We start from the raw sequence: 15920 nt of genomic DNA on the forward strand, positions 1-15920 counted from the left end.
CTTAATCGATTAAAATCGATTACCAAATTAGTTGCCAACTAATTCAGTCGTCGATTCGTTGGTGACGTCATCACGTGTGTTTTACGCGCCGTTAAGCTCCAACGTTATTGGTCTTTTTATCGGTACTGGAGACATTTAAAAAATATATGTCATGTATTATTGCTACAAAAACATTATATTGCAGTCTTAGTGTCGCCAACTCGTTTCTAACATGCAAAAAGACAAACAAATGCGTCTATGATATATTTTCGATCAGACGAGATCTCTCTCCCCCGTCTGTGTTGGAGGGGGCGGGGCAGTTTACACACACGCAGCTGCTACATGCAGCAACCAAGCCCCCAGGAAGTGTGCCGGACTCTGATGAGAATATTCGTGGTGGCCAAACGGCGGTACTACACTTCCGTTTGGTTGCTGGGCCCGGAAACACTTTTTCCCATTGACTTACATGGGGAAAGAGTGGTCTGTAAATCGTTGGATAATTTTTTTTAAACTAAATAAACTACCCAGTATAAACAATTGTATAGCCCTTATTAAAAACATTCGGTCCTCAAGTTGTAAAATGTGCTAATAACGTTATTCTGAGAGTTATTTCCCTCTGCATTATGAACGCGCATCTAACCCACGGGACCGCGCCGCCCGGCACGTTCATGTGATGTGACGTGTTCAGTACTAAATGAGTGTTACCTTTACCCATGGATGCACAATAAGAATGGACCTATATCGCCTTACTGCCAGCCCACGGAGCTGTAATAATGGATATATTGCACATGTTTGCTGTAATTCATCATTTGTAAAATATTATACTACATGGGCTGTATGATGTAAATCTTTAATTAAATAAAGTTAATATTACCGAAGTAGATTAACGTCCCTGTAGCTTCTTATTGCACTTGCAATATACCATTAAAGGAGTTGAACGTTGCTGTTTGCTATTACTATAATACCACGCAGGGATAAGCCAGAGTTTACAACCTTTGCATGTGGGCACAACACGTTTTGACCCAGATTAATTAGCTATACCATATGATATCGCCCGAGGAAGTCGTCATACTTATAGATATATAAATATATATGTGTTAAAGCTCTAATCAAATAAACAGTTGTATTAATTATACTTGTATATATATATATATATATATATATATATATATATATATATAGAGCCTGTGTTGTATATCTATACACACAAATGAACAACCTTGTGTGTGTCAAATAACAAGTTGTATTGTAGTGTTTATCTTAGTGTTATTTTATGCTTATCCACATTTTGATTTCCGAGCACAGGAGAATGCTGGGCACAACATAAAGCTCAACAGTGAAGCTGGCAATGCTGAACAAAACCATCTAAAGTTATAATATTTATTCAGCTGAAAAAGTCAAAGCTCTACGAAAATGTAATTAAAAATACATAAGCATTTCAGGTAGAAATCAGCATTTTATATAGAAATTCACAAAAATAAGAAATGAAACCTAAAAGAGATTAACACAGTTAACACATTTATACCTCTGATGGCTGGCATAGGTGGAACAAATAGTGATAACAAATGTAAATACAATTTATATTGATTAAAAGGTAATATATATATAATATTGATTGCAATTATTATATAAAAACATCCACCAAACATGATCAACAGGAAAGCCCTCTGAAGGCATTTCATGGTTTGAAAATAAGTTGAGGATTGGGTCCAGACAGTTCAATCAGGAGAGACTTCATTTTGTTTAAAGAACATTTATTGACATATGTCATATGATAAATGTTCAGTCTTTGGCGATTAGACCCCGATCCTGAAATCTTATATCTAAGGGGGGAAAAGCCGTGAGCATATAGGGAACCCCCCGGGGTCTAGACACTGGTGATGATGATGCTGAAGATCTGGATTAGATGAGGAGATGGGATGAAGAGGAGGTGTGATGAGGTCTTTGGATTAGCTCTCCTGGCTCTGGATATGATGAACGGAGGTGGGTGGAGAGCAGGCGGGCGGCAGCATGAACATCTGCAATCACAGCTGACTGCAGGAGAGAGGAGAACCATTTTAAAGTTTGGCTGCAGCTCGGTGATTGGCTGCTGGAGAATGAGGTGAATGTAATAGGTTAAAGACAGCGCCCGTGATGAGCTGATTATAAGCAGCTGCGGAGTGAATGTATACATACCCAGTCTTCCTGAAAGAACTTGCGCTGAGCTTCATATAGTGACAAGTGTTCAACAGTTCTTCCTGTTGACAGAAGATGGCACTTTTCTGAGAGGGAGCAAGCTGGCAAAAACTGGACAGTGGCAAACCAACAGATGAAACAGGAATCCATCTGAGAGGCTATGTGGAAAAGGATAACAAATAATGTCAGCAAAACATGAACATATTTAACCACTATCATTCAATTCTGTAATTGCACGTTTGTTAGCATGATATTTCAAACATAAATGGCCTGTCTTTTAAAGCCCACTCACCACGTCAAGGTGCAGGCCACGAGTGAGGGCACAACAACGACCACAAACAGTACATACACACGAGACAACACTTACATACATATAAATAACTTACATATACAATGAACAATGAACATTTACTACCCAAACAAATACAATGTTTGGGTAGTTATTTTAACACTTTGAATACATTGAACACATTGAATACATTGAATACATTTAACATAAATAACACAATTGAAATGTACAATAACTAAACCCTTAACTACATACACTATACATCTCCAGTGTGGCAATATTTCAGCAAGATTTGGTATCAGATATGAAAAAAAAACTGACCTGTTGAGAGTTTTGCGTGTCCATGTTCATTACAGACTTGTGCCGCGTTAAGTGTACTCCAAGTAGTATGTTGAACACGGACTTGCAAACAAAATACACCAAATTGGTCAGTTACAGTTGAAGGTACAGATACAACATAATGAATATTGGCTAGAAAGAAGCTTGGGATGTTGCTGTTGACATTCACATAAATCGTTCCACTGTTGAAAACCATGTGTTGCGTTTCTTAACAATAAATAAACAGAGGACTGTGACATACATTTAAATCCACATATAGAAGGAAACATAGAATAAATATGTTTACTTAGAACAGTCATAAGGAAAAGAAACACGTACAGAGCTCATACACATATAGAAGAAGATATAGAATAAATATGTTTACTTACAACAGTTATAAGGAAAAGAAAACACGTACAGAGCTACTAAGAGCTAATTACTAGCTAGCCGCTAGCTGCTAACTGTCGCGGCCGCCTCGTTAATATCAAACTCCATCATATATCAATCCAGTGCCATGCTGTCATGAACGCGCGGTGCTGTTACGTGTACGCAAATTGACGTACTTGATGTGAACGAGCATTTTGGGGGCATGGTTAAAGTTGCGCATGCACTATGAGTGCACATACGGGTACTTCTCAGGCATGCCGGGTAATCTGTGATGTTTCGCTCTCTCGAAAGTTGGGCCATTTTATCATCATGTGCTAATGAGCAACTCTCATAGGAATGAATGAGGCCCCGCCTCCCACGCTGTATTCAGTTCTTATTATACATCCATGGCAGCAACACACTGCGGAGATGGCGGAGAGAACGCGCTCCAAGGTATGGTTAAACTTTACCCGTCTCGATGCGGAAAATCCTCGTTACCAAAAGTGCAATAAGAGTTTAGCATGTAAGGGCGGTAACACAAGCAATTTGTCTAAACATTTAGCAAAAGTGCACCACATTCAGACGGAGGAATGCACCGGGTTCGACTGTCTTTCTACTAGCTCTGTAGCCCCATCCACGAGTAACGTTTCCACCTCAGGTTTTATGCTAACAGCAACACACGGAGTTAACTACATTATACAAACATGGGTTAATGATTAGAGGTAACTGAGTTATTTATTTTGTTAAAGTTTCAGCTATTCTGTTTACAATTCTGTCATCACATTATTTAATAAGATTTGTTAAAACGTTGTTTCTTTTGATGTGAAATATTATTTATTTAATTTAAATAAAAAGCAATGTTAATTTTGTTCAAAATGTGTTTAGTTAATTTAATAATATATGTATTTTTGAATCACGTAATCATCTTTATTGTCTTCATTGTTAGTTTCCACATGCCTAAAACAACCTCAAGCTAAATCTAAAAGTTGATGGCTAAATAAGAGTGTTTGAGAAATTGTGCAAGGCATACAGTAATAGTCCGAATAGTCGATTAATCGTTTCATTAATCGATAGATTAATCGATTATCAAATTAGTCGTTTGTTGCAGCGCTACAGTAGAGGACTCTTTAAAGTAGAGACACTACATACTGATATACACCTGAACATCAGCAGGAGAGGACTCTTTAAAGTAGAGACACTACATACTGATATACACCTGAACATCAGCAGGAGAGGACTCTTTAAAGTAGAGACACTACATACTGATATACACCTGAACATCAGCAGTAGAGGACTCTTTAAAGTAGAGACACTACTAGGGATGGGTATCGTTAGGATTTTATCGATACCGGTACCGGTACCGGTACTGCTTATCGGTATCGGTATTTTCTTCTATACTTTTATCGATGCTTTTCAATAATTTGGTGCTCAAAATTATAGACATAAATACAAGATGTGAAGATTAAACACTAATTGTATTGTAATTTTCTTGCAGAAATAACTGTATAACTTATACATTATTTTCTCAGAAGCAATGAAAGGCCAAATTATTATAGGTGTAGGAGCTCACATTAACACACTGTCAGTGTTAATAAACTAAAAAAAAAAAGACAAGGTGATGTGCCTGCAAGACTTCACTCAGGTAAACAAAACATATTACCCATGCGCAGCAGCTAACCTGCCTGCGAGCCTTCGCTCAGCTCACATTTACACACGGCGCGGCGGAAGCCCGCTAGCACTAGCAGTATCGCGAGCACCGTCTTAGATTCAATGAGTGTCTCATTTGCAAATGCTTCATTAAGTTGCTTGTGTTACCCTCTTTACACGCAACTAATTGAGTACATAGATTGCACCTTGCACTATCGCCACTAAAACATTGTAATGCCTGCGGGAGTCTCACAACAATAATAAGAGCGCTGTTGAGAGACATGACGAGTGGCATTAACAGTGGCCAATCAGAGGGGTCTCAAACCGGATACATCACACGGGATGAGGGTTCCCAACCAACCAGAATGGTTTAAAGTTAAACTAAGGAAGTAGACGTAACACATATACCGATAGCAGCACCGTTTGTCCAGCAGCTTAACCGATACCGTCCAATCAGGTACCGGTATTGACTTAGTACCGGTTCTCGGTACCCATCCCTAGACACTACATACTGATATACACCTGAACATCAGCAGGAGAGGACTCATTAAAGTAGAGACTAGGGCTGCCCTCAACTAAAGATTTTTCTAGTCGACCAATAGTCGTCAATTAAGGCGATTAGTCGACTAATCGTCGCACGTTTATGATACATTATCATTATAAATATATATATTTTTTTTATAATTTTTTTCTCTCCCAAAATGGTTTCAGTTTCAAAGGCTGATAAAGAGCGTTATTATAACAGCATGGTACGTTGTTCTTCACATAAAATATAAAATAAAACTGTAATAATTAACATTTGAAATATAAATTAAATGAGAGTGCATGAGAGTCAAAGTGTACGGATGCAGCGATATAAACAGCAGGAGCTCCGGTAAGGATTCTTATGGTGTGTGAACAAGCAGCGAGGACACACACGAAACATTTAGTTCTAGTTTCTATTTTTCATATGTGAATATAACAACCCAATAAATACTACAGAGGAAACAGAAACACTGAAAATATGAGCGTCGGCAAAAATCCCTCCGCATTACGCCCTGATCAAGAAATTAAAGCTTTATCGTTTTCTGAGGTCAGAATGAGTATATATTATAGGTCTATATATGTTGATACAAAGCTAGGCTACTGCCTGACTTACTGCTGCCGTTTTCCTCCGATTCTGAGAAAGTAACACACGTTGTCGTCGGGATAATTAAGCTCTGTGTTTTGAAGCCGGCATTCAGGAAGCTGCGCTCTGATGGGAGGCAGGGGGAGACCTTTTGCTCGTCCTTTACTTACTCAGAAAGATCCACACTTTGGATTTCCTGCCCGACCAAATTAACTTAATGACCAGGCTCCGCTCTGAATTAAGTCTGAGGGTTCCCAGCTGACGCGTCATAGCACATGCAGCGCACGGATGTTTTCTTTATTTTTTTTATATATACACATTTTTTTTTTTTAACTAATCGATAAATGAAAAATTGCCCGATTCAAACTTAATTAGTTGACTAGTGATGAATCGACTGTTTGGGGACAGCCCTACTAAAGACACCGCATTAAGGCTGCACGATTAATCGAATCGCAATCGAAATCGCGATATCAGCTTGTGCGATTGAATAACCGCAATAGGCTGCGATTTAAATTAAAAAATGTGCGTGTTGTAGAGCCGATGAATGGGAGTCGGAGGCGGTGTGTTTAATATGGAACTCCACACTTAATTTTCCATTTAACTACACACACAAGAACATACTAGCTGCATGCTACTGTGAAGCTGGAATGCTAACAACAGGAAACCGGAAAACCAAGGGTAGCATATCCCTCCGAAAGATGGTCGTGCACTTGACTGATGATTTCAAATGTATTGAACACTCCAAAAGTCTACGCAAGAGCTATACAAAGACACAAAACAACAAATAAATGAAAGCTTCATCCATATTCGCATCACTTTAGCATACCATTAAACAAGTGAACTGCAAATAGTTAGCAAAGTTGTAAAACAGTATAAACGAAACAGGACACATTTTGATATTACAGTTAACACTAACCTTGTGCCTCTTGGTGTTAATACTTTAATGTAAACTTTTTCTTTTGATAACACTGTATTTAAAGGTAGATATCTCCTTTAATGCATTTACTTTATCTCCGCAGACGTAGTAGAGAGACACTACATATTGATATACACCTGAACATCAGCAGAATAGGGCCCCTTTAAGAGCACAGTGTGCGTGACTCACCTGGGCATAATTCTCTGCAGATAAATGTGGCAAGTTCTTCTACACTTGAGCTGAACTAATGTGTTCTTTCCTGTCAGTGATTGCAGATACTTGGAAACAGTGAAGTGTTCAGTTTAATCAGGACAGGTAAAAATAAAGCAGATGGTGGCTTTTGCTCCAAGCATGGCAGTTATAATGAGGAAACCCCTCCGGTGGTTCAAGACATGTGGTGGTGCAGTGAAATTAAAACAGACATATTGTACTGTTACAGCAGCTTAGCAAAAAGACCATGTCATACTATTTATAAGAGCTTAAATAAAGGAGAGAAGTTTACTTGTACACATATACAGGAGATGAGGTGGTCATTGTATAGGTATTGCTACTCTAATGCCAACTGCTCCAGCAGAGAGGATTGATGTTGCCACTAGAGACTGATCACACTGCAACATGTGATGAAAAACAGCCTCAGCGTTAGATTTCCAGTCCAGTCTTTTGTCAAGGTGAACTCCATCCAGATACTCATCCTGCACCTCTCCCAGAAAGCTAATGAGGTCAGCAGCAGTCATTTTGAATACAATGACCATATCCTTGGTTTGGTCACCATCAGCAGTATGTGGTTCCCATCACATTCCTTTGCTGCCACTCCTGTCCCCCTTATATACACCTAACAACTGCAGAGGCATGCAATAATTCCAGGTTGTTACTTTTTAATAATAAAAAAAACCTGATTATAGTTAATGCTGCAACATGTTTGCAATTGCCAAACGTTCAATACAAAGTGATGAACCGTAATGAATCCAGAGCTGTTTCTTTTACTGCACACTAGAGATGTTAAGATTCACCGATTCGCATCGGTGCACCGGCATAAACGTTCAAGATGCGAGTGCACCGGTTGAAAGAGTGCACATCGGCTACAGTTTGGGTTGAACCGGGTTGAACTCGCGATGCATCGATTGCGTAGCGTCTTTGCATCGGTAAAAAAACGATTCATTCATATAAAATCCCCTTATCTTGTCAACGCTCAGCAGAGACGATCTTTGATATTTGCTTCGCCACTACGGAGAACGAGAGTCTCAGTTATCAACACACACGGAAGTTGAGGAGAAAGAGAAACACAGCGCACCGAAAAATACCTACAAATCAAACGTTTGGCAACACTTCGGATTGTTCAAGAAAGACGGTGTAATAGTCATTTATGCTATATCAGGGGTCCCCAAACTTTTTTCTCTGGGGGCCACATTATCGTTCCTGACTGTGATGAGGGGCCGGGATCGATCATGTGGGCTGTATACTAGGCCACTGCCTGTTATAGCCATAATTTCTAGCACAAAATAGTTCATCATTACAAGTGATTTGCAAAAGAAGTGAGTACTTCACATGTTTTTCAATTTGAAATACCACAGGTATTCCTTTTATTTTCTAATAACAACCATGTAAAAATAGCAAGGAAAGGTTAGAAAAACATGGTGATTGACAGTTTATGAGTGATACAATAGAAATTGTAGGCCTATATTACAGTGAGATGAGAAATCATCAAGACAAGAAACTTGGTGAACAATATATCAACTAACCAACTCTTATTTGTATATGCAGGTGAGATTTTTTTTGTTCAAGGTGAAAATGCAATGAGCACCCAAACACTTTTACAGCACAATTATCATCCCTTTGAAATAGGAGATTGAGATGAGGGGCAGTGCATAAAGAGGAGAAAGAGGAGAGAGAGGAGAGAGAGGAGAGAGAGGGAGAGAGAGAGACAACGATGGAGAGGCAGATGCTGAGAGAAGAGATTGGGAGGAGAGACTGAGCAGTAAACCCTCGGCAGGTTAAACTAGAAGAGAGTAACAGAATGGGAAGTCAGCAATATGTGCAGTAGGTGAACTGAATTGGTACTTGTAGCCAGGGTGGAAGGAAGGATGGATGGGCAGTGATCTTTGAGGTCAGCAGTTGCAGTCCCCTCTCTTGCTGCCTGGAAACCTGGCATAAAGGGATGACATTGGACACATTCAGTAAATTACATAAATATGCTGCCTGTTGTTCCTTGTGATGTGATTTTATAAATACAGTGTAGCATTATTCATTAAAATTCATTAAAAACATTAATCATATTTCATCAAAAAATCATAGTTCATGTTTACAGCCATATAAAATTGTAATAGTTAAAATCAGTATATTTACCATATCAGTGTGAACTGTGTGCTTGCTTCTGGCTGGTGAGAAGTCCGATGTCTGGGTGTAGCCTAGTGGTTGCCAGTCTCAAAGTTTGATGCAAATGTTCATCTGAGAGTCTGTTCCTCGTTGGATTTTTTATTTGCTTCATGCGGGAAAACGTCTGCTCGCAGGTGTAGGTGCTGCCAAAAACGGTACACATCTTCAGAGCATGTTGTTTAATGTTTGGGTAAGTGCCCTCTGGTAGCTCAGCATAGAACTCAAGGAGGTGGTCAGGCTTGAATGCGTCTTTAAGGACATCACAATTCTGCAGCTCGGCTAGTTCAAACTGAAGAGAGGGAAGTGCGTCGTCAATGTCAGCAGCAAAGGGGTTCTGGAACAGACTTATGTCTTTGTTGTTGACATGAAGCTCGCGGAAGCGCACACTGAACTCTCGCTGCAGCATCTCCAGGGCATCTTTGCACTTCGCGACTGGGAAAGGGGTGGCTGGTTTCTCGGCGCAGTAGCTTTGGGTGGCAGGGAGATGTGTGAAGTCCAGCTTTTGGACCTGTCGCACAAGGAGCTGCAGTTTGACCTCGAATGCTTTTATGTGGGAATACATGTCGCTGATGAGATTCCCTTTGCCTTGGAGCTGTAGGTTGAGGTGGTTCAACAGTTCAGTCACATCAGTTAAAAACGCGAGGTCCCATTTCCACTCCGGGTCGGTCAGCTACCGTACCGTTTCACTTTTAGACTGGAGGAAGGTGTTGATTTCGGGCAGCAGGTCGTAGACACGGCGCAATACTTTGCCTCGACTTAACCACCGGATTTCGGTGTAGTACAGCACATCCTGGTGAGCAGACCCCAGCTCGGAGAGAAAGGCCTGGAACTGCCTATGTTTCAGCCCATTTTTCCGGATGTAGTTGACACAGTGCACAACCACCTTCATCACAGACGCCCACTTCAAAACTTTGCAGCACAGCGCTTGCTGGTGAATCAGGCAGTGGACTTGAATCGGTGGGGCGAGACCTCGTTCCTCGAACTCGCCGTTCAAGCGCCCTACTAGACCCCTCGTAGATCCGACCATGCTAGGCGCACCATCTGTAGTGACACTGGCAAAATTAGCCCATTGCAGACCAAGTTCGCCCATTGTTTTGCACACTTCGACAAAAAGGTCTTCTCCAGTTGTTGTGCCTTTTAGGCTTCTCAGTGATGCCAGCTCCACTGACACTTCAAAACGTGTGTTGACTCCACGAATAAAAATCAACAGTTGTGCCGTGTCCTGTACGTCATTACTTTCATCCATGGCTAAAGCAAAACACTTGAATTCTGCAGCTCTCTCTCTCAGTTGGTCAAACACGTTTCCCCCCATCTCCTCAATTTGTCTCGTCATCGTTTGTGCTGAGAGACTCACCCCACGGAAGGCATCTGTCTTCTCGGGACACACCTCCTCGGCCACAGCCAGCATCATGGCCTTCCCGAATTCTCCGTCTGTGAACGGCTTGCCGTGGGTAGCCAGTAGGTTAGCTACTTTGTAGCTAGCTCGGACAGCAGCCAGGTTGACCCGGGATTGACGAAGGAAGGCATCCTGTTGAACAGCTAGTCCGCCTTTCAGACACCGAACCTTATCATCTCTCGCTAGCCCGCTCAAGCTAGCATACTCTCTGTGCCGGGTTTCGTGATGGCGGCGAAGGTTGAATTCTTTAAACACGGCCACATGTTCTTTACATATAATACAAATGGCACGGTCCTTCCATGGAACAAAAAAATAATCCTTGGTCCATTGTTCTTTAAAAACCCGACACTCTCTGTCAATTTTCCTCACTTTACTGCACGCCATTACACTGCTGTTCAACTGTAGCATAATATTTTCTGCGCATGACTTCGATCAGCTTGTAAGGTGGCGGAAATTCGGTCATAAACATACGTCATATAAATAATACAGACACACATATTAAATTATATAAAATATAAATGGTTAATAAAAAAATATTTTAGTGTTAAAAAAACAAGATGCAAATGTAACAGATGTCAACCAGAACGTTACATAACGTTGCTTTTAAAGCGTGATAGAGGCGCTGGCGATCTGATTGACAGTTCCACTGTTTGGCTCATGGCCACTACCAGAGCCGCTCTGGCCACTACATACTGACGGCCTCGAGTTCTAATCTCAGGTGACGGAATGAACAGCGATTACCGCCCTCGTTTGGAGAGTCATGTTATTATTTCACAAAACAAGTTGGACGACTAAAATAAAATATTTTTAAAATTATTTTATAATTTTTTTTTTTTTTTCTTCTTCTTTGGGCCAGTTCAAATGGTGAGGTGCAGAGAGGTGGAGGGCCGGTCAAAGGGGCGTGGCGGGCCGTATGCGGCCCGCGGGCCGTAGTCTGGGGAACCCTGTGCTATATAGTTGACCGCAGGTCATGGAGAGTAATAAGGTATCCGTAGACCTTTGTATGAGGTATCTTTATTACTTAACAGGTCTACAGCCATGATACATAGATCCGTCCTAGATGCGGACTTCCATACACACAGTATCACTCCGCAGCCGCACCCCATCAGTAACGTCCTGATGGTATATGTGCGCGGCACTATTACTACAGACGGTCAACTTGAAAAATCACTCGCAAATTGTTAACGATGCCGAGCCGCTTTAAAGTACACAAGTAGTACGAGGAACTTAGCGACGCACATAAAGAGGCGACGTGGGGTCTGCGGCTGAAAAGAGAAACCTGAAAGTGAGACATATGAGTTAAATCACTCAGTGAGGTGTTCTGTCAGAGAGAGGTGTTTAGCTTACAGAAGCCTGTGACGGCCAATAATAATTTAAATGTCTTCCTTACTGTAAGCAGTTATGAAATACCTGTTTGTGAAAGGTTATTTGTTTTCTTTATTGTTCAGATAGAAACCACTGCTTTCTGCTCACTGGTGAGTTAGCCTCTGAGTTTTAAGCACATCAGGCTGGCAGCTGTATGGGCATTGCTCTATGGTAGCTGTTATTTGCACATTGTTAATCATGAGCAATGCATCCTTACATTGTTTAACTGTGAGGTGTTATACAATTGTACTCTGGAGAGCTTTTAAAGGTAAAAAAATAAACGGCATGATGGGATGTGCAGTACCAAATATGTAAAGCACTTTTTTGTTAATGTATGATTTGCTGCATATAAGGAATAAAACAAAAATCCTCTGTCGTACCATATTGAAGTATCATTTCTTTTGCATCGTGTTGAATCGCATCGTATCGCCCCGAATCGCATAATGTTGAATCAAATCGTATCGAACTGTCGCAACAGGAGTGAATCGTATCGTATCGCATCGCCTGGTGTTTCAAAGGTATCGTTAATGTATCGTATCGTGGCAACGTATCGAGATGCGCATCGCATCGGCCTCAGTGATGGAGATGCACATCCCTACTGCACACAGATTTCATCCTCTTCTATCCATGCAATTTTCAGTAAGCCCAAACCAATGATTAACAAAGTATTTGTGAAGCCATGTGTCCACTGTTCATTTATGTAACCTACATATGTTAGTGCTGTTCTGGATGATCACTGACACAGCACATAAAAGCTCACAGTCAGAAGCTTCAGTGTAAGGGACTCTCAAGCGTGACCCCTTCAAGGCTCGCCTTGTTTTGTTCAGTGACAGTGCTGATACACACTGTCCTGTGTGCTCACGTGTGCCTGTTACAAGGCTGAACATTTCCAAAAATATTAAGTGCCTATAAACTTTTAATTCATCAGTGAGGGGGGCATTTCTGCTATAACCATACTGACGCTGCATTCTGTTACATACAAAGTAAGCAATCAAGAAGAAGCTGTTTCCTTGAAAGAGTGTCCATGTACTGTAGCTGTCTTGTTGTTCCCAGCCTGTCGTCTTACAGCCGGTCACCAGGCACAGTTGCTCATGACAGAAACAATAATTTTCTTAATGTCACACCCACTGGCGGCACATATCAGACCCGGGCCGGGGGGCGGGGCCACATGACCGGGCCCTTTAAACCCAATAAAACTTGACAAAAATATCGGGAGTCCTGGGTGGTAATCTGACGCTCGTGCGTAAAAAGTCGCTCAGTCAGTAAGATTACAATTTAAAACAATGTTTGAAAGAAAATAAACTAAAGAAAAGGTGTAATATTTAAGATTTCGTTTCTACAAAGGGTAAAGAAACGAAATATATATCAGAGATAATAATGATATAACATGACATAAAGTCCAACAAACCACAAGGACAACGAAAATATAGCCTAATAAAATTACTACATTTCTGACACACCATTCACCATGGACAGCCAGCAGCCACCATGAGAGCAGAGCAGTGTAAAATTGGCACGGCGGCTCATACATTCACGTACAAGTAGGCTACTGTACAAATTAAATTTGAAGTGTACTCACCACTACTTGAAGGGTACTCGGCGAGCCTTGCGCTCCGCGAACTCGTCCACAATCCGCTGTATGTCCAATTTCTTGGCTCGGTCACTTTCGATGGACAGCAAGGCCAGTCCAATCAGTGTCTCCTGTCCCATCGTGCTCCTCAAATAGTTTTTTATGAGTTTTAATTTGGAGAAAGAGCGCTCGGCGGTTGCCACGGTGACAGGAAGAGTCAGAAATAAGATGAAGGCTGTGCAAATCTCACTGAAGGTAGATGTTACTGCTGGGTTGTAAACAATGAGCATTTTTACCAGATCCGCGACAGATTTTTGTTTTTGTATTTGGTCCCTGAAACAGGTTCTGAAAGAATGCAGCTGGCCAGGGAAGCTGGCGGCGAAGTCCTGACTGTAGTGCTCTCTAAGCCGCTGGGCAGCTTGGTGTAAATCCTCATCCTTTGCTTCCAGTAGTGTGTTGGGGTGAATTGCCTCAAACATGTTCACAGTTGCATTTAAGCTGGTGAATCTTTGGGACATTTGCTGGATGATTATATCGAGACATGCATTGAAAACGGTCACCCGAAAGTTGCTCTCTGCGTCAGTGAGGCGGCTGTCTTCAGAAAGTTCATCAAAGTGTCTCTTAACTTTCCTGGCCCTGGTTGTTTCAAACTGTGTTTGACTTCCCCATTTAGTAGCCAGGGCAAGAGTGGCGGACTTTGCCTCATCAAATTGTCCCCTATACTCCACCAAAACACATCCTTAGAATGTTTCAGTCAAAACGTTCCACCTTTGTTAACATATCACATTAAAGGAACGTTTTATAAAAAAACTTTCTGTCATCTCAGGCCTTAATAACATCCTCAAAACATCCCCTGAATGTTGCAGTTAAAACGTTACGTCTTAGATAACCTTAAACCTTATAGGAACATTATTTGAACAAATAAACATCCTAAAAAGGTTATTTGAACATCAGATTAAAACGTTTCTTTAAAACCTTGTTAGAACCAATAGGTAACGTTAGCCAAAGTTGTGAGAATGTTCCCCGCTAGCTGGGAATAGCTTTCTGAAAAGCAACGGTTATCCTTGTCTTTGGGAAATGGACCTTTGGGTTTGCATGGGCCCATTTTAAGGATATATCTTTTGATATTGGCGTCCTCAATGTTTTCAAAATAGTTTGCCCGATCAGTCGGAAAACGCTCCAGAGGATAATTGCAGGACACATCATGATCCGTGGTCTGAGTTTCACCCGTAGGCGTAGCGTGAGGAGGAGACCGGTTGCTGCTTTCATTCCCAGTGTCCGGTACTTCTTCACCTTGCGGCGCAGCAGGTAAGGAGCCGGAGGGGGAGGGGTGCGGCTGGTCAAGCGTCAGGCCTGGCTCTCCTCTAGACGAGCAACTAGCAGCTGCTGAGTCTTCCCTATTATCATCATCACTACAGCCGAGAGACAGAAAAGGAAATAAGCTAGGCGGCCGAGCTACACGAAGTAACAACAACCATATGATATCAACATTTACCACAAACTCACATTTTCTTGTTGACAGTGTGTGCCCGTGATTGTAGCCTACCTGTAAATCTGGCTAACGCCCACTAACTTTGTTGGCGGGCTGGGGCTCGGGGATGAAACACGGCTGGCAGTGGCAACAACTTCAGGTTCTTCTCCCGCAGGAGGAGGAGTAGGGCAAAAAAAATATCCATCTAGCTTGGACAATTTGGCTTTTCCTTGGTCCTTTTTATCTTTTTCTTTGCGTTTTGTAGCTCCACTTTTGTGTTTATAACTGCTCATGCTTTGGCAGTGCTCTGTTGAATGACAAGTGATTGATGATGACGTTAACGTTCATTTCAGTATGATGTTGATGGACGGCTGTTGATGACGATTTTACCCAAAATACATTTGGAGACAATAGAAGGGATTCACTTGCAATTTTCATGTTTTAATGTTAAATGTGAGTGTGAAAATAGCAGCACAAGTTGAACTCATATTATAGGCTACAATGCTTTATACCTAATATGACCACGAACGTCAGTGCACTCAGTTGCGCGAGGCAGCAGGGCCCGCCGGCGAATATCTCGGGGGCGGAGCCTGCTGCCTCGGCGACGGGCCCCCATTGGGTCCCGACCGTCCCGGGCCCGGGGAGCCCTGCCCCTACAGCCCCCCCTGAAGCTCCGCCCCTGGTCACACCTATATTTCTCATTATCGAAAACCTTAACAGTAAGCCTCTCAAAATGTCATTTCAAATTGTAGTGAAGTTCCAAATGGTGTTCAGTGAATCTCAATATGAAAGGGTGGAGCTGAAGCCATAAGAACTTATAATCAATATATACACAAAAAACCTACAAATATACAAAATATAACAGGTACCAACAGCTTCCTATTAAGTAGCATCCAACTGAGCTTTAAAAACATTTAGTGGCACCAGATTGCTCAGTTTCCATTTCA

General features: G+C 41.6%; 3 protein-coding genes and 1 long non-coding RNA gene across 8 annotated transcripts in view; 1 reads left to right on the forward strand and 3 right to left on the reverse strand.

Annotated features, from left to right (window-relative positions):
• Window positions 1-15920, reverse strand: part of LOC307028880 (uncharacterized protein) — a 178230-nt gene that overhangs the window by 59575 nt on the left and 102735 nt on the right. The window lies entirely within an intron of this gene.
• The window catches only part of vstm2b (V-set and transmembrane domain containing 2B), a 42816-nt gene that overhangs the window by 14336 nt on the left and 12560 nt on the right, over window positions 1-15920 (forward strand). The window lies entirely within an intron of this gene.
• On the reverse strand, window positions 1503-3579 carry LOC307028365. 4 transcript variants are annotated; one of them, XR_013804947.1, is made up of 4 exons: window positions 3151-3579; window positions 2765-2845; window positions 2155-2216; window positions 1503-2013 (listed from the first exon to the last, which is right to left on the reverse strand). It is a non-coding gene; the product is annotated as an uncharacterized lncRNA (long non-coding RNA). The 4 variants fall into 4 exon arrangements; XR_013804948.1 differs by having other exon boundaries at window positions 2155-2312; XR_013804949.1 differs by having other exon boundaries at window positions 2765-3579.
• On the reverse strand, window positions 7787-11393 carry LOC307028363 (general transcription factor II-I repeat domain-containing protein 2-like). Its single transcript, XM_079663317.1, has 2 exons — window positions 9142-11393; window positions 7787-8940 (listed from the first exon to the last, which is right to left on the reverse strand). The coding sequence occupies exon 1, from the start codon at window positions 10973-10975 to the stop codon at window positions 9842-9844; it is 1134 nt and encodes a 377-aa protein (XP_079519443.1). The 5' UTR covers window positions 10976-11393; the 3' UTR covers window positions 7787-8940; window positions 9142-9841.

Source organism: Notothenia rossii (genome assembly GCF_949606895.1).
Source record: "Notothenia rossii genome assembly, chromosome: 2".
Lineage (NCBI taxonomy): Eukaryota > Metazoa > Chordata > Actinopteri > Perciformes > Nototheniidae > Notothenia > Notothenia rossii.